The 19,214-nt window shown below is 49.0% G+C and overlaps 1 protein-coding gene across 1 annotated transcript in view; it reads left to right on the top strand.

Annotated features, from left to right (window-relative positions):
* The window catches only part of LOC311311082 (inactive tyrosine-protein kinase 7-like), a gene marked incomplete at its 3' end in the record, with an annotated part of 105,485 nt that overhangs the window by 59,168 nt on the left and 27,103 nt on the right, over window positions 1–19,214 (top strand). The window contains exons 9-10 of the mRNA XM_084440721.1: window positions 439–574; window positions 1,043–1,162. Of these exons, the coding sequence (XP_084296847.1) occupies window positions 439–574; window positions 1,043–1,162 (256 nt within the window). The remainder of the gene's footprint in view (window positions 1–438; window positions 575–1,042; window positions 1,163–19,214) is intronic.

Raw genomic sequence — 19,214 nt, 5'->3', positions numbered from 1 at the left:
TATCCACTGGTATGGCGCCAGGGTCATTTGCGCAAATGCTGCATTCCATTTGTATCGGAGCTCGAGATTTGGCGCCCGGGACGTCACATCCCAGTTGAATGCGTTCCAGAAACAAAATGCTGATGTTGATCAAGTCGGGATCAGGTCGGGATAGATTTAACAAGATATCCCAAGTAAAATGGGTTCAAATGACGTATTGATGACTTTGACGTTGAACCTGGGAATCCCGATGTTTCCGATACAAATGGAACGCAGCATAAATTCCGACGCCATGCCAACGGATAATCACCTGAAGATAATGCGTAGTTTTTTGTATAGGACCGCAAACCTGAGTGAGCTGCCTCGTATGCACAGAAACCAACTACTGAGTCCATGATGAACCATTTCTGAGAAATAGATCCACTCCCTCTCTCTGACATACTGATGTCAACCCCGTAGGACACTCGTTTCACGCTGTTCCCCAACGGGACCCTGAAGATTAACAGTGTTGAGGTGTACGACAGCCACATGTACACCTGCCAGAGCAAGACAGAGGGCGGCCGAGTGGAGGCCAGAGCCAGGGTCTTTGTACTTGGTAAGTGTGTGTGTGTGTGTGTGCGTGCGCGTGCGCGTGCGCGTGCGCGTGTGTGTGTGTGTGTGTGTGTGTGTGTGTGAGCCAGCATGCAATAGTGGTCTATGTACTGCACCATAATAAATTATGGCCATCCCTTGAAGCCAATGTGTGCAGACTTGAGTGTGAGCATGTCTCGCTGTTTTTATACACTTTCTGCAGTGTGGTGTGACATATAACCCAACACCCCCCCACCCTCCCTTCTGCTCCTCCCTTCCTCCTCCCTACACCCCCCTCACTACTGCTCTTCTCCTCCATCCTCCCTCCCCTCCTCCCTACCCCCCCTCACTGCTCCTCCATCCTCCCTCCCTCCCCTCCTCCATCCTCCCTCCCCTGCTCCCACCCTCCCCTCCTCCCTACCCCCCCTCACTACCCCTCCCCTCCGCTCCTTCATCCTCCCTCCCTGCCACCCCCCCCCCCCCCCCCCCTCAGAGAAGCTGAAGTTCACCCCCACCCCCCCACCCTCCCAGTGTCTGGAGCTTGACAAGGAGAGCACGGTGGCCTGTTCCGCCAAGGGACGCCAGGCCCCTACCATCCTGTGGGCCAGAGCAGGTAGTGTGTGTGGGTGTGCTTGTGTATGTGTGTGTACACGCGGCCCATGCACATGCAGATCCGTGATTGTTTTAGAATCTTTTCTTTTTTTTTTTTGATAGTATAAAGTAGAGTTTTGATTGTCTACCCAGGCCCAAGTCCGGGTCGGGCTGGAATTTCCCGTCATTTCCTCAGGTCCAGGCCGGACTCGGGCTCGTGGTCAGAAATATGCCCGTCTTCACTCCCATGCTCCCACCTGTTTCACACATGTTCACAAGCTTAACGATGTGAATGGAAAAAAAACAAGATCTGGAGAATTAACATTGTCCCAGTGCGAGGGACACCAGCTCAGTGGCCTACACCAGCTCAGTGGCCTTGCGGTTAGAGTGTCTGCCCTGAGACTGGGAGGTTGTGAGTTCGATCCCCAGCTGAGTCATACCAAAGACTATAAAAATGGTACCCGATGCTTCCCTTCTTGGCACTCAGCATCAAGGGTTGGATTGGGGGTAAGTCCCTGCGACATACTAGCGTCATGTCCAGGGGGTGGACTTGTACATCAAGCTGCCTCACGCTACAGAAACAGGAGATAGGCTCCTGCCCTATGGGCAGTAGGCCTGAGAAACATTGGTTCTCGAAAGGCTTACTTACTACTTAGAGTGCAAAGGAAAGTCAGACGTGTGGAGGAACTTCCATTTAGTTGTCTATAGTGACAATATTTCTATTGGTTGTCACATGCATGTGTGAGCACTTGATAGTACATGATCGCAAAAAGAGAGGCTCATGAAAAGAGCTTGCCACAGTGGTGGGAATGAATGTCAACCTTCGATGTCCTCGTTCGTTTTCATTGAGAAAACGATCCCACTGACAGTGAAGCAAGCCATCACATTTTTCTGTAGAGAAATTAGGTTCTATTTCGTGGAGCTCCGCCCCACAGGGCTAGCTCCTATTGACTAGCAAAACCCAGCTAGCCACATTGACTGAAGAAAAAAACATACACGCACCTGTGTCCAACCAAGTCCGGTGCACCACTGTATAAGCGGGCTATGCCCGCACATCTGCTCCTTCAAAATTTTCAGCTCGCATTGATGCTAGAAGAAAATCAAGATATGTCTAAAACTCAGCGGACCCAAGCGGAGCTGGCGGCGTCCTTAGATGACCCCCTGCCGGCGCCGATTGATCCGCCGGATCGTTTCTATGTCTGCGGCTACAGCGACGTGGGACACCACCTCTGCTTCCGCTGTCTGGGGCCGCAGCACGCCAAAGCGGGTCTGGCTCCGTCCCCCGCCTGCGAGATCTGCGCCCTCCTGGACCCCATGGAGAGGATGCTCCGGGCGCATTTCGCTCCGCCGCCGCTGGAGACTGAAGGTCTGGCCCAGCTGGTCGGCGCGGTCGACGGCGAGGACATCGGCGCGCCCCTGCAGCAACCGGCGGCCCCGATTACCTCCCTCCTGCCTACGGATGATGAGGAAGAGCTCTTCCAGGCAGACGAGGGTCTCTCTGCCTCAGAAGCCACTACGGCTAGTGGCGCCTCATTCCCGGGGCAGGGTTCCTTCGATCGCGGCTGCTGGAGAGAGCCGCGCATCATCTCGGTATCCCCATCCCGGAGGCTGCTGCGACTACGGGGCTCCCCCTGTGGAGCTCCGTATGCTACGGGCGTCCTTCCCAGCCTGCTCCTCGTCTCCTGCCGGCTATGCCTGACCTGGAGGCGTTCGTCGAGGCTGAATGGGAGCGGCCGTTGGCCATCAGAGGTCCGCTTCGCCAGTTCAGCAGAGCTACGAGGGTAACCGGCTGGACTGACGTAGCAGCTTTCGGCTCTCCTCCCCTGGAACCCGACATTGCAGCGGTCCTGGTGCCTGGTTCCTCCGCCTGGGGCTCGGCCAGGAAGCCTCTCATGCCGGACGTCAAAGACAAGACAACCCTATCCTTGGCCGACAACAGTTTTTCGCTGGCCGCGCAGGCCGTGGCTGCCTCCTCTTCCATTGCTATGCTGGCCATTTACATCGGCCAGCTAGCTACGGAGCAAACCCCCCCCTCTATGGATGAAGACAGGAGAGCGGAGATGGCCGAAGCCGTCGGAGCCGTGGCTCAGCTTGTGAGAGTCTCTGCCTCCTGTCTGGGTGGAGTGATGGCCACGTCGGTGGTGCAGCAGCGCCACCTATGGCTCTCCCTGACTCGTCTGCGCGAGGAAAACAAAGGTGTCCTCCTCAACTCACCGGTCAGTAGGGAGGGGTTGTTTGGTGCGGCTGTGTCTAACATCCTGGAGCAGTGTCGCAGCCAGGAGCAGGACCGGCTCCTCCTCGCTCGCCACCTCGCTGCTCCGGGGGAGCGCAGTGTGCCTGCACGTCCGCGTGCTCCGGCTGATGCTGCTGCGACCAGGAGCAAGCGCCGGCGAATGCACAAGTCCAAACAACCTGCCACGGGGTCCCGCCCCGCTACAGCCCATGGACCGGCTCGTCCGGGCTCCTGGACTGCGCGCGAGGCTCTTTATTCCCGCTACTTCCTCGTGCCAAAGAAGACGGGGGGCGTGAGGCCAATTTTGGACCTACGCCTTTTCAACAAAACGGTGGCGAATCTGAAGTTCCATATGCTTACGGTGCGACAAATGCTGGAGGCATTCCTTCCCGGCGATTTTTGCACCAGCATAGACCTCAAGGACGCTTACTTCCACATACCGCTAGCTCATCGGCATCGGAAAATTTTGCACTTCGCCTACCTGGGTGTGGCGTACGAATATACCAGACTCCCGTTTGGATATGCGCTCGCCCCCAGAACCTTCTCCAATTGTGTGGAGGCGGCGTTGAGACCACTACGCCGGCAGGGCATCAGGATCCTGGCGTACCTGGACGACCTGCTGGTACTGGCTCCGTCGCCTTTGTTGGCTCTGACGCATACGGCCACGGTGGTGAGGCATCTCACCGAACTGGGGTTTGCAGTCAACTGGGAGAAGAGCGCTCTGTGGCCGGCCCGTCAGATTGTTTACCTGAGTATCAATCTGAACACGAGCGCCATGAGAGCACGGCTATCCGATTCAAGGAGGGAAACACTGGAGAAGAGTCTCAGCGTTTGCCGTCCTTCTCGAAAGATCGCGGTTCTGTCGATCATGCGCCTTCTGGGTCTCATGGCAGCCGCCGATGTGGTAGTGTCACTGGGCCTACTTCACATGAGGTGCGTGCAGAGATGGTTCGCGCGGCTTCGTCTGGACCCTGTGAGGCACAGACGGCGCCTTGTGCGGATGCCGAGGTCGTTGTCAGCAGACCTCAACTATTGGAGGGACCGGCCCGGACCCGTAATAGCGCACGGTGTTCCAATAGGCAGGGTGTCGGCTCACGTCGCTGTCTTCACAGACGCGTCTCTAAGCGGCTGGGGTGGTACATGTCTGTCCCAGGCCGTAGGTGGTTTGTGGGCCGTCGGAGAACAGCGCCATATCAACCTCCTGGAGTTGGAGACGGTGCTACTGGCATTGCGCCGCTTTGTACACCTGGTACAGAGGCGCGATGTGCTGGTGCGGTCAGACAACCAGACCACAGTAGCTTACATCAACTGACAAGGGGGAGTCCGCTCGCCAGCACTTCGCTGTGGCGCTGTGGCGTTGAGCTCATGTCAATCTCCGGTCACTGACGGCGCGGCACATTGCCGGCCGTCTGAACGTCGGGGTGGACTTGATGTCTCGGGGCGGGCCTCACCCGGACGAGTGGAGCCTACATCCTCAGATAGTGGCTCAGCTCTGGACCCGGTCAGGACCAGCCTCTGCTGGGCGTGGATGCGTTCGCGCATGCCCCCTGGCGGGGGGCGCTGCTGTATGCTTTCCCGCCAATGGGGCTAATTTTACCATTGTTGGCCAGGGTGCGGTCAGAGGGTGCATCAGTAATACTGATAGCGCCGGACTGCCACTGGGCGAGATGGTATGCAGAAGTGATGGCCATGACTACTGTAGAACCGTGGCACATCCCTCATTGGCCGAACACGCTGTCCCAGGCGGAGGGTTCGATTTGCGCGCCTCCGGTCTTGGGACGGCCGCTGGTGGCCTGGCTCTTGAACGGCGGAGATTGTCTGATAGGGGACTCTCTCCAGCCGTGATCTGTACGATTCAGAGTGCGCGCGCGGCTTCCACTGCCTCGGTTTACTCTGGCAAATGGGCTGCTTTTGCATGTTGGTGTGAAGAAAGGGACTTCGCGCCCGAGTCATGCTCGGTCGAGGCGATTTTGGAATTCCTTCAGCACCTGATGGGTCATGGTGGCGGTTTGGCAGCCTCCACTATCAAAGTGTATGCCATTAGGGGTTCGCCAAAACTACGGTTTTCGGGCATCCCCTGGTTAAACGTTTCCTGGCCCGCGCACGCCGTCTTCACCCTGTGCGTAAGGCTGCGGCACCGCCTTGGGAATTTGCTCTTGGTTCTGGATGCACTATGTAAAGCGCCATTTGAACCAATGGAGCAGGTATCTCTCAAGTGGCTTTCGATTAAGACCGCGCTGCTCCTTACTCTGACGTCGGGCAAGCGGGTCAGTGATCTGAGGGCGTTGACAGTTTTTCTCATCACGGGTGATGGGAGTAAAGCTGTGTTGCGCACATCTTTCGTTCCGAAAGTGGTCTGCGGCGCATATAGAGCACAGGATTTGGAGCTGGGAGCCTTCTATCCTCCGCCTCATGCGAGCGAGGAAGAGGCCCGCCTATATTTAAAGTGTCCTGTGCGTGCGTTGACGTGTTATGTCCAGCGCACGGCTGCAGTCCGCACTACCCCCCAGTTGTTGATTTGCCACGGCCCGGGGAAGGTGGGTTCTCCGTTGTCGAAACAGCGTCTCTCCCATTGGATCTGTGAGGGCATCGCCCAGTCTTACGTGACTGCGGGTCGCCCTCTTCCTGGGACTGTTCGGGCACACTCCACAAGGGGGCTTGTTACGGAGTAACCGCTTTGGTCCAGCTCTCGCCTCACGTACCTCTCCTTGCCCTCGGCTGTGATAGACCGAGTGTGGCGGGGTGGGGCCAGTGCTTGGGTCGGATCAACTGTTAGTATGGTCTCGCCTTGGAGCCCTGGTTCGTGTCCTGACTGGCCATTCCTTTACTGGGGCCAGCAAGAGTGTATGGTGCGGTCGTGTAGCTCCGCTTATGCCAATAGGAGCTAGCCCTGTGGGGCGGAGCTCCACGAAATAGAAAGATGGTTACGTATTGTAACCCTAGTTCTATGAGTGGAGCGGAGCCCCACAGGGAACAGACATGCTGACACCGCAGTCTGCTCGCTGACAATTTTGGTTAGGAGCAGATGTGCGGGCGCAGCCCGCTTATACAGTGGTGCACCGGACTTGGTTGGACACAGATGCGTGTATGTTTTTTTCTTCAGTCAATGTGGCTAGCTGGGTTTCGCTAGCCAATAGGAGCTAGCCCTGTGGGGCTCCGCTCCACTCATAGAACTAGGGTTACAATACGTAACCATCGTTCTTCCATGTTGCCAACGGAGAGGACTTCAAAGAGTTCGCTCGAGTTTCTGATTTCTGTTCAGAAAGTATTTCAAAAGTCTGATTGTTAATTCCTCGCGTCAATTATGTTTTTCATCATCAGTCAATCAAAGGTTACTATTTGAAATGTGAGTTTTCTCAGCCTAGTTAATTGACGTTATTCACATGGCGGCCATTTCGCTCTTACGTCACGCTCAGGGTGGAAGAATGCGGAAGTAGACCATATAGTACAAGTTCGTTATAAAAATAACACTTCAAGATTCGAAATAGTCAGAAATAATAGTCAGAATACACTACTGGAATTACATGATTCATCATGATTACCGGACTCTGATTGTTTTTCACCGCCGTAGTTTTCACGTTATGAAATATATGGACGGGAATGAGCTGATGACTAATGCGCTCCTATGTATTTCATAACATGAAAACTACCGCGGTGAAAAACAAACCAGTAATCATGAGCTTGTAATTCCAGTAGTGTATTCTGGATGTTATTTTTGACTGTTGCGAATCTTGAAGTGTTATTTTTATAACGAACTTGTACTATATGGTCTATGGATACTTCTGCATTATCCCACCCTGAGCAAGAGTAAGAGCAAAATGGGCGCCGTGTGAATAACGTCAATGGCACCAGGTAGGCCTACACTTTCCCAGTCTGTTGCGAGAGGAAGGGTATAGGTAAGAAAATCCTGCGTGTAGCGTAGCCTAATTAGGGCCCGAGCACTGGCGGTGCGAGGCCCTATTGAAATTCGAAGGATTATTAGGGCCCGAGCACTGGCGGTGCGAGGCCCTATTGAAACTCAAAGGATTATTATTAGGGCCCGAGCACTGGCGGTGCGAGGCCCTATTGAAACTCGAAGGATTATAGGGCCCGAGCACTGGCGGTGCGAGGCCCTATTGAAACTCGAAGGATTATTAGGGCCCGAGCACTGGCGGTGCGAGGCCCTATTGTATTTCGAAGGATTATTAGGGCCCGAGCACTGGCGGTGCGAGGCCCTATTGAATTTCGAAGAATTATTATTAGGGCCCGAGCACTGGCGGTGCGAGGCCCTATTGAAACTCAAAGGATTATTATTAGGGCCCGAGCACTGGCGGTGCGAGGCCCTATTGAAACTCGAAGGATTATTAGGGCCCGAGCACTGGCGGTGCGAGGCCCTATTGTATTTCGAAGGATTATTATTATTCTACCTTCTCCTTCTTCTTCTCCCCAAACAAATGCCTTTTTGGCGGCCTAAACATCAATGAAAACGGATGAAACTTTGCAGATATACAAATTACATATTTCACACTTAAATGTCTCTTGGAGCTATACCCAACATGCAACAGGAAGTCCGCCATTTTGCTCTTAATGTGCCATTTTGTCCTTGTTTTGACCATTTCCATGCCTCGTACTTCGACGAACTCCTCCTACAGATTTCATCCGAATAACTTCATATCGGGTCAGCTTCATCTTAAGACCTTTGTGATCAAAAGTTTCAAAAAAATTGAGTTTTCACCAAACACCCTTGCCGTGGCGCCCCGCCAAAGTTTGACATTTCGCCATAAAACACGAAGTCCTCATAACTCCTCCATACATTATCCAATTTGTCCGATATATCTCACGCTTCATGACGGTTCTGTCCTGAACACATCTATGTGTCAGTATTGCGTCATACTTATAGCGCCACCTATTGGTGAAACAGGAATTCCTCATAACTCCTACATACATTATCCAATTCGTCCGATATATCTCACGCTTCATGACGGTTCTGTCCTGAACACATCTATGTGTCAGTATTGCGTCATACTTATAGCGCCACCTATTGGTGAAACAGGAAGTCCTCATAACTCCTCCATACATTATCCGATTTGTCTGATTTATCTCACGCTTCATGACGGTTCTGTCCTGAACACATCTATGTGTCAGTATTGCGTCATACTTATAGCGCCACCTATTGGTGAAACAGGAAGTTCCCATAACTCCTGCATACATCATCCGATTTGCACCAAATTGCTGACGCTTCATGAAGGTCACCTTCTGAACACATCTATGCGTCGGTATTGAGTTACACTTACAGCGCCACCTACTGGTGAAACAGGAAGTACTCATAACTCCTACATACATTATCCGATTTACTCCAAATTGCTCATGCTTGATGCAGGTCGCATCTTGAACACATCTGTAGGTCAGTATTGCGTCATACCTACAGCGCCACCTACTGCTTACAGGAAGTCCTCATAACTCCTACATACTTTGTCCGATTTACACAACATTTCTCACGCTTCATCAAGGTACTGTCCTGAACACATCTTTGCGTCGGTATTGAGTCACGCTTAGGGCGCCACCTACTGGTGCCAGAAAGTTTCTCTCAGTACTGCACACCGAAATAGCACACCCTTTAACGGCGCCGCACCCCGACACGCATGGGGTGCGAGGGCCCGCTCACTGCTGCTCGCAGCCCTAGTTAGGGCCCGAGCACTGGCGGTGCGAGGCCCTATTGTATTTCGAAGGATTATTATTAGGGCCCGAGCACTGGCGGTGCGAGGCCCTATTGAAATTCGAAGGATTATTAGGGCCCGAGCACTGGCGGTGCGAGGCCCTATTGTATTTAGAAGGATTATTATTATTAGGGCCCGAGCACTGGCGGTGCGAGGCCCTATTGAAACTCGAAGGATTATTAGGGCCCGAGCACTGGCGGTGCGAGGCCCTATTGTATTTCGAAGGATTATTATTAGGGCCCGAGCACTGGCGGTGCGAGGCCCTATTGTATTTCGAAGGATTATTAGGGCCCGAGCACTGGCGGTGCGAGGCCCTATTGAATTTCGAAGAATTATTATTATTCTCCTACCTTCTACCTTCTACCTTCTTCTTCTTCTTCTCCCCAAACAAATGCCTTTTTGGCGGCCTAAACATCGATGAAAACGGATGAAACTTTGCAGCTACGTCAGTCCCGGTGAAAAATTTGATAATTCATGGGTGACGGAAATGGGCGTGGCAAAACGGCTCAAGAGCGCCCCCTGGAAAATTTAAAATGGCGAGCCCCACCTTTCAGTTTGATGTAGACGAACGAAATTCGGTGGGCATATGTATTTCATCGAGCCACACTTAAATGTCTCTTGGAGCTATACCCAACATGCAACAGGAAGTCCGCCATTTTGCTCTTAATGTGCCATTTTGTCCTTGTTTTGACCATTTCCATGCCTCGTACTTCGACGAACTCCTCCTACAGATTTCATCCGATCAACTTCATATCGGGTCAGCTTCACCTTAAGACCTTTTTGATCAAAAGTTATCAAAAAAAATGAGTTTTCACCAAACACCCTTGCCGTGGCGCCCCGCCAAAGTTTGACATTTCGCCATAAAACACGAAGTCCTCATAACTCCTCCATACATTATCCAATTTGTCCGATATATCTCACGCTTCATGACGGTTCTGTCCTGAACACATCTATGTGTCAGTATTGCGTCATACTTATAGCGCCACCTATTGGTGAAACAGGAAGTCCTCATAACTCCTCCATACATTATCCAATTCGTCCGATATATCTCACGCTTCATGACGGTTCTGTCCTGAACACATCTATGTGTCAGTATTGCGTCATACTTATAGCGCCACCTATTGGTGAAACAGGAAGTCCTCATAACTCCTACATACATTATCCAATTCGTCCGATATATCTCACGCTTCATGACGGTTCTGTCCTGAACACATCTGTGTCAGTATTGCATCATACTTATAGCGCCACCTATTGGTGAAACAGGAAGTCCTCATAACTCCTCCATACATTATCCGATTCGTCCGATATATCTCACGCTTCATGACGGTTCTGTCCTGAACACATCTATGTGTCAGTATTGCATCATACTTATAGCGCCACCTATTGGTGAAACAGGAAGTCCTCATAACTCCTACATACATTATCCAATTCGTCCGATATATCTCACGCTTCATGAGGGTTCTGTCCTGAACACATCTATGTGTCAGTATTGCGTCATACTTATAGCGCCACCTATTGGTGTAACAGGAAGTCCTCATAACTCCTCCATACATTATCCAATTTGTCCGATATATCTCACGCTTCATGACGGTTCGGTCCTGAACAGATCTATGTGTCCGAATTGTGTCATACTTATAGCGCCACCTATTGGTGAAACAGGAAGTCCTCATAACTCCTACATACATTATCCAATTTGTCTGATATATCTCACGCTTCATGACGGTTCAGTCCTGAACAGATCTATGTGTCAGTATTGCGTCATACTTATAGCGCCACCTATTGGTGAAACAGGAAGTCCTCATAACTCCTGCATACATCATCCGATTTGCAGCAAATTGCTGACGCTTCGTGAAGGTCACCTTCTGAACACATCTATGCGTCGGTATTGAGTCACACTTACAGCGCCACCTACTGGTGAAACAGGAAGTACTCATAACTCCTACATATGTTATCCGATTTACTCCAAATTGCTCATGCTTGATGAAGGTCGCATCTTGAACACTTCTGTAAGTCAGTATTGCGTCATACCTACAGCGCCACCTACTGGTGAAACAGGAAGTCCTCATAACTCCTACATACATTATCAAATTTACTCAACATTTCTCACGCTTCATCAAGGTACCGTCCTGAACACATCTATGCGTCGGTATTGAGTCACGCTTAGAGCGCCACCTACTGGTGACAGGAAGTTTCTGTCAGTACTGGACACCGAAATAGCACACCCTTTAACGGCGCCACACCCCGACCCGCGTGGGGTGCGAGGGCCCGCTCACTGCTGCTCGCAGCACTAGTTCTACCTTCTACCTTATTCCTTCTCCTTCTTCTTCTCCCCAAACAAATGCCTTTTTGGCGGCCTAAACATCGATGAAAACGGATGAAACTTTGCAGATACATCAGTCCCGGTGAAAAATTTGATAATTCATGGGTGACGGAAATGGGCGTGGCAAAACGGCTCAAGAGCGCCCCCTGGAAAATTTAAAATGGCGAGCCCCACCTTCCAGTTTGATGTAGGCGAACGAAATTCGGTGGGCATATGTAGTTCATCGAGACACACTAAAATGTCTCTTGGAGCTATACCCAACATGCAACAGGAAGTCCGCCATTTTGCTCTTAATGTGCCATTTTGTCCGTGTTTTGACCATTTCCATGCCTCGTACTTCAACGAACTCCTCCTACAGATTTCATCCGATCAACTTCATATCCGGTCAGCTTCATCTTAAGACCTTTGTGATCAAAAGTTATCAAAAAAATTGAGTTTTCACCAAACAGCCTTGCCGCGGCGCCCCGCCAAAGTTTGACATTTCGCCATAAAACACGAAGTCCTCATAACTCCTCCATACATTATCCAATTTGTCCGATATATCTCACGCTTCATGACGGTTCTGTCCTGAACACATCTATGTGTCAGTATTGCGTCATACTTATAGCGCCACTTATTGGTGAAACAGGAAGTCCTCATAACTCCTCCATACATTATCCGATTTGTCCGATTTATCTCACGCTTCATGACGGTTCTGTCCTGAACACATCTATGTGTCAGTATTGCGTCATACTTATAGCGCCACCTATTGGTGAAAGAGGAAGTCCTCATAACTCCTGCATACATCATCCGATTTGCACCAAATTGCTGACGCTTCATGAAGGTCACCTTCTGAACACATCTATGCGTCGGTATTGAGTTACACTAACAGCGCCACCTACTGGTGAAACAGGAAGTACTCATAACTCCTACATACATTATCCGATTTACTCCAAATTGCTCATGCTTGATGAAGGTCGCATCTTGAACACATCTGTAGGTCAGTATTGCGTCATACCTACAGCGCCACCTACTGCTTACAGGAAGTCCTCATAACTCCTACATACTTTGTCCCATTTACACAACATTTCTCACGCTTCATCAAGGTACTGTCCTGAACACATCTATGCGTCGGTATTGAGTCACGCTTAGAGCGCCACCTACTGGTGACAGGAAGTTTCTGTCAGTACTGGACACCGAAATAGCACACCCTTTAACGGCGCCACACCCCGACCCGTGTGGGGTGCGAGGGCCCGCTCACTGCTGCTCGCAGCACTAGTTAGGGCCCGAGCACTGGCTGTGCGAGGCCCTATTGAAACTCGAAGGATTATTATTATTCTTCTCCTCCTTCTCCTTCTCCTTTACTCCAAACAAATGCCTTTTAGGCGGCCTGAACATCGATGAAAACGGATGAAACTTTGCAGATACGTCAGTCCCGGTGAAAAATTTGATAATTCATGGGTGACGGAAATGGGCGTGGCAAAACGGCTCAAGAGCGCCCCCTGGAAAATCTAAAATGGCGAGCCCCACCTTTCAGTTTGATGTAGGCGAACGAAATTCGGAGGGCATATGTAGTTCATCGAGACGCACTAAAATGTCTCTTGGAGCTATACCCAACATGCAAAAGGAAGGCCGCCATTTTGCTTTTAATGTGCCATTTTGTCCTTGTTTTGACCATTTCCATGCCTCGTACTTCGACGAACTCCTCCTACAGATTTCATCCGATCAACTTCATATCGGGTCAGCTTCATCTTAAGGCCTTTGTGATCAAAAGTTATCAAAGAAATTGAGTTTTCACCAAACACCCTTGCCGTGGCGCCCCGCCAAATTTTGACATTTCGCCATAAAACACGAAGTCCTCATAACTCCTCCATACATTATCCAATTTGTCCGATATATCTCACGCTTCATGACGGTTCTGTCCTGAACACATCTATGTGTCAGTATTGCGTCATACTTATAGCGCCACCTATTGGTGAAACAGGAAGTCCTCATAACTCCTCCATACATTATCCAATTTGTCCGATATATCTCACGCTTCATGACGGTTCTGTCCTGAACACATCTATGTGTCAGTATTGCGTCATACTTATAGCGCCACCTATTGGTGAAACAGGAAGTCCCCATAACTCCTCCATACATTATCCAATTCGTCCGATATATCTCACGCTTCATGAAGGTTCTGTCCTGAACACATCTATGTGTCAGTATTGCGTCATACTTATAGCGCCACCTATTGGTGAAACAGGAAGTCCTCATAACTCCTGCATACATCATCCGATTTGCACCAAATTGCTGACGCTTCATGAAGGTCACCTTCTGAACACATCTATGCGTCAGTATTGAGTAACACTTACAGCGCCACCTACTGGTGAAACAGGAAGTACTCATAACTCCTACATACATTATCCGATTTACTCCAAATTGCTCAAGCTTGATGAAGGTCGCATCTTGAACACATCTGTAGGTCAGTATTGCGTCATACCTACAGCGCCACCTACTGCTTACAGGAAGTCCTCATAACTCCTACATACTTTGTCCGATTTACACAACATTTCTCACGCTTCATCAAGGTACCGTCCTGAACACATCTATGCGTCGGTATTGAGTCACGCTTAGAGCGCTCACATCTATGTTTCAGTATTGCGTCATACTTATAGCGCCACCTATTGGTGAAACAGGAAGTCCTCATAACTCCTACATACATTATCCAATTCGTCCGATATATCTCACGCTTCATGACGGTTCTGTTCTGAACACATCTATGTGTCAGTATTGTGTCATACTTATAGTGCCACCTATTGGTGAAACAGGAAGTCCTCATAACTCCTCCATACATTATCCAATTTGTCCGATATATCTCACGCTTCATGTCGGTTCTGTCCTGAACACATCTATGTGTCAGTATTGCATCATACTTATAGCGCCACCTATTGGTGAAACAGGAAGTCCTCATAACTCCTCCATACATTATCCAATTTGTCCGATATATCTCACGCTTCATGAAGGTTCTGTCCTGAACACATCTATGTGTCAGTATTGCGTCATACTTATAGCGCCACCTATTGGTGAAACAGGAAGTCCTCATAACTCCTACATACATTATCCAATTTGTCCGATATATCTCACGCTTCATGACGGTTCTGTCCTGAACACATCTATGTGTCAGTATTGCATCATACTTATAGCGCCACCTATTGGTGAAACAGGAAGTCCTCATAACTCCTCCATACATTATCCAATTCGTCCGATATATCTCACGCTTCATGACGGTTCTGTCCTGAACACATCTATGTGTCAGTATTGTGTCATACTTATAGCGCCACCTATTGGTGAAACAGGAATTCCTCATAACTCCTCCATACATTATCCAATTTGTCCGATATATCTCACGCTTCATGACGGTTCTGTCCTGAACACATCTATGTGTCAGTATTGCGTCATATTTATAGCGCCACCTATTGGTGAAACAGGAAGTCCTCATAACTCCTACATACATTATCCAATTTGTCCCATATATCTCACGCTTCATGACGGTTCTGTCCTGAACACATCTATGTTTCAGTATTGCGTCATACTTATAGCGCCACCTATTGGTGAAACAGGAAGTCCTCATAACTCCTACATACATTATCCGATTTACTCCAAATTGCTCATGCTTGATGAAGGTCGCATCTTGAACACATCTGTAGGTCAGTATTGCGTCATACCTACAGCGCCACCTACTGCTTACAGGAAGTCCTCATAACTCCTACATACTTTGTCCGATTTACACAACATTTCTCACGCTTCATCAAGGTACTGTCCTGAACACATCTATGCTTTGGTATTGAGTCACGCTTAGAGTGCCACCTACTGGTGACAGGAAGTTTCTGTCAGTACTGGACACCGAAATAGCACACCCTTTAACGGCGCCACACCCCGACCCGCGTGGGGTGCGAGGGCCCGCTCACTGCTGCTCGCAGCACTAGTTAGGGCCCGAGCACACTGGCGGTGCGAGGCCCTATTGTATTTCGAAGGATTATTCTCCTCCTTCTCCTTCTCCTTCTTCCAAAACAAATGCCTTTTTGGCGGCCTAAACATCGATGAAAACGGATGAAACTTTGCAGATACGTCAGTCCCGGTGAAAAATTTGATAATTCATGGGTGACGGAAATGGGCGTGGCAAAACGGCTCAAGAGCGCCCCCTGGAAAGTTTCAAATGGCGAGCCCCACCTTTCAGTTTGATGTAGGCGAACGAAATTCGGTGGGCATATGTATTTCATCGAGCCACACTAAAATGTCTCTTGGAGCTATACCCAACATGCAACAGAAAGTCCGCCATTTTGCTTTTAATGTGCCATTTTCCCTTTTTTTTACCATTTCCATGCCTCGTACTTCAACGAACTCCTCCTACAGATTTCATCCGATCAACTTCATATCGGGTCAGCTTCATCTTAAGGCCTTTGTGATCAAAAGTTATCAAAAAAATTGAGTTTTCACCAAACACCCTTGCCGTGGCGCCCCGCCAAAGTTTGACATTTCGCCATAAAACACGAAGTCCTCATAACTCCTCCATACATTATTCAATTTGTCCGTTATATGTGACGCTTCATGACGGTTCTGTCCTGAACACATCTATGTGTCAGTATTGCGTCATACTTATAGCGCCACCTATTGGTGAAACAGTACGTCCTCATAACTCATCCATACATTATCCGATTTGTCCGATATGTCTCACGCTTCATGACGGTTCTGTCCTGAACACATCTATGTGTCAGTATTGCGTCATACTTATAGCGCCACCTATTGGTGAAACAGGAAGTCCTCATAACTCCTCCATACATTATCCAATTTGTCCGATATATCTCACGCTTCATGACGGTTCTGTCCTGAACACATCTATGTGTCAGTATTGCGTCATACTTATAGCGCCACCTATTGGTGAAACAGGAAGTCCTCATAACTCCTCCATACATTATCCAATTCGTCCGATATATCTCACGCTTCATGACGGTTCTGTCCTGAACACATCTATGTGTCAGTATTGCGTCATACTTATAGCGCCACCTATTGGTGAAACAGGAAGTCCTCATAACTCCTCCATACATTATCCAATTTGTCCGATATATCTCACGCTTCATGACGGTTCTGTCCTGAACACATCTATGTGTCAGTATTGCGTCATACTTATAGCGCCACCTATTGGTGAAACAGGAAGTCCTCATAACTCCTCCATACATTATCCAATTTGTCCGATATATCTCACGCTTCATGACGGTTCTGTCCTGAACACATCTGTGTCAGTATTGCGTCATACTTATAGCGCCACCTATTGGTGAAACAGGAAGTCCTCATTACTCCTCCATACATTATCCAATTTGTCCGATATATCTCACGCTTCATGACGGTTCTGTCCTGAACACATCTATGTTTCAGTATTGCGTCATACTTATAGCGCCACCTATTGGTGAAACAGGAAGTCCTCATAACTCCTCCATACATTATCCAATTTGTCCGATATAGCTCACGCTTCATGACGGTTCTGTCCTGAACACATCTATGTGTCAGTATTGCGTCATACGTATAGCGCCACCTATTGGTGAAACAGGAAGTCCTCATAACTCCTGCATACATCATCCGACTTGCAACAAATTGCTGACGCTTCATGAAGGTGGTCTTCTGAACCCATCTATGTGTCGGTATTGAGTCACACTTACAGCGCCACCTACTGGTGAAACAGGAAGTCCTCATAACTCCTACATACGTTATCCGATTAACTCAACATTTCTCACGCTTCATCAAGGTACCGTCCTGAACACATCTATGCTTCGGTATTGATTCACGCCTAGAGCGCCACCTACTGGTGACAGGAAGTTTCTCTCAGTACTGCACACCGAAATAGCACAGCCTTTAACGGCGCAGCACCCCGACACGCGTGGGGTGCGAGGGCCCGCTCACTGCTGCTCGCAGCACTAGTTAGGGCCCGAGCACTGGCGGTGCGAGGCCCTATTGAAACTCGAAGGATTATTATTCTCCTTCTCCTTCTTCTCCTTCTCCTTTACTCCAAACAAATGCCTTTTAGGCGGCCTGAACATCGATGAAAACGGATGAAACTTTGCAGATACGTCAGTCCCGGTGAAAAATTTGATAATTCATGGGTGACGGAAATGGGCGTGGCAAAACGGCTCAAGAGCGCCCCCTGGAAAGTTTCAAATGGCGAGCCCCACCTTTCAGTTTGATGTAGGCGAACGAAATTCGGAGGGCATATGTATTTCATCGAGCCACACTTAAATGTCTCTTGGAGCTATACCCAACATGCAACAGGAAGTCCGCCATTTTGCTCTTAATGTGCCATTTTGTCCTTGTTTTGACCATTTCCATGCCTCGTACTTCGACGAACTCCTCCTACAGATTTCATCCGATCAACTTCATATCGGGTCAGCTTCATCTTAAGACCGTTGTGATCAAAAGTTATCAAAAAAATTGAGTTTTCACCAAACACCCTTGCCGTGGCGCCCCGCCAAAGTTTGACATTTCGCCATAAAACACGAAATCCTCATAACTCCTCCATACATTATTCAATTTGTCCGATATATGTCACGCTTCATGACGGTTCTGTCCTGAACACATCTATGTGTCAGTATTGCGTCATACTTATAGCGCCACCTATTGGTGAAACAGTACGTCCTCATAACTCCTCCATACATTATCCGATTTGTCCGATATGTCTCACGCTTCATGACGGTTCTGTCCTGAACACATCTATGTGTCAGTATTGCGTCATACTTATAGCGCCACCTATTGGTGAAACAGGAAGTCCTCATAACTCCTCCATACATTATCCAATTTGTCCGATATATCTCACGCTTCATGACGGTTCTGTCCTGAACACATCTATGTGTCAGTATTGCGTCATACTTATAGCGCCACCTATTGGTGAAACAGGAAGTCCTCATAACTCCTCCATACATTATCCAATTTGTCCGATATATCTCACGCTTCATGACGGTTCTGTCCTGAACACATCTATGTGTCAGTATTGCGTCATACTTATAGCGCCACCTATTGGTGAAACAGGAAGTCCTCATAACTCCTCCATACATTATCCAATTTGTCCGATATATCTCACGCTTCATGACGGTTCTGTCCTGAACACATCTATGTGTCAGTATTGCGTCATACTTATAGCGCCACCTATTGGTGAAACAGGAAGTCCTCATAACTCCTCCATACATTATCCGATTTGTCCGATATATCTCACGCTTCATGACGGTTCTGTCCTGAACACATCTATGTGTCAGTATTGCGTCATACTTATAGCGCCACCTATTGGTGAAACAGGAAGTCCCCATAACTCCTCCATACATTATCCGATTTGTCCGATATATCTCACGCTTCATGACGGTTCTGTCCTGAACACATCTATGTGTCAGTATTGCGTCATACTTATAGCGCCACCTATTGGTGAAACAGGAAGTCCCCATAACTCCTCCATACATTATCCGATTTGTCCGATATATCTCACGCTTCATGACGGTTCTGTCCTGAACACATCTATGTGTCACTATTGCGTCATACTTATAGCGCCACCTATTGGTGAAACAGTACGTCCTCATAACTCCTCCATACATTATCCGATTTGTCCGATATATCTCACGCTTCATGACGGTTCTGTCCTGAACACATCTATGTGTCAGTATTGCGTCATACTTATAGCGCCACCTATTGGTGAAACAGGAAGTCCTCATAACTCCTCCATACATTATCCAATTTGTCCGATATATCTCACGCTTCATGACGGTTCTGTCCTGAACACATCTATGTGTCAGTATTGCGTCATACTTATAGCGCCACCTATTGGTGA

The sequence above is a fragment of the Borostomias antarcticus genome, assembly GCF_949987555.1.
Source record: "Borostomias antarcticus genome assembly, chromosome: 7".
NCBI classification, from domain to species: domain Eukaryota; kingdom Metazoa; phylum Chordata; class Actinopteri; order Stomiiformes; family Stomiidae; genus Borostomias; species Borostomias antarcticus.
Note: the sequence above shows the minus strand (reverse complement) of the source record. Positions and strands in the feature narration are given on the sequence as shown.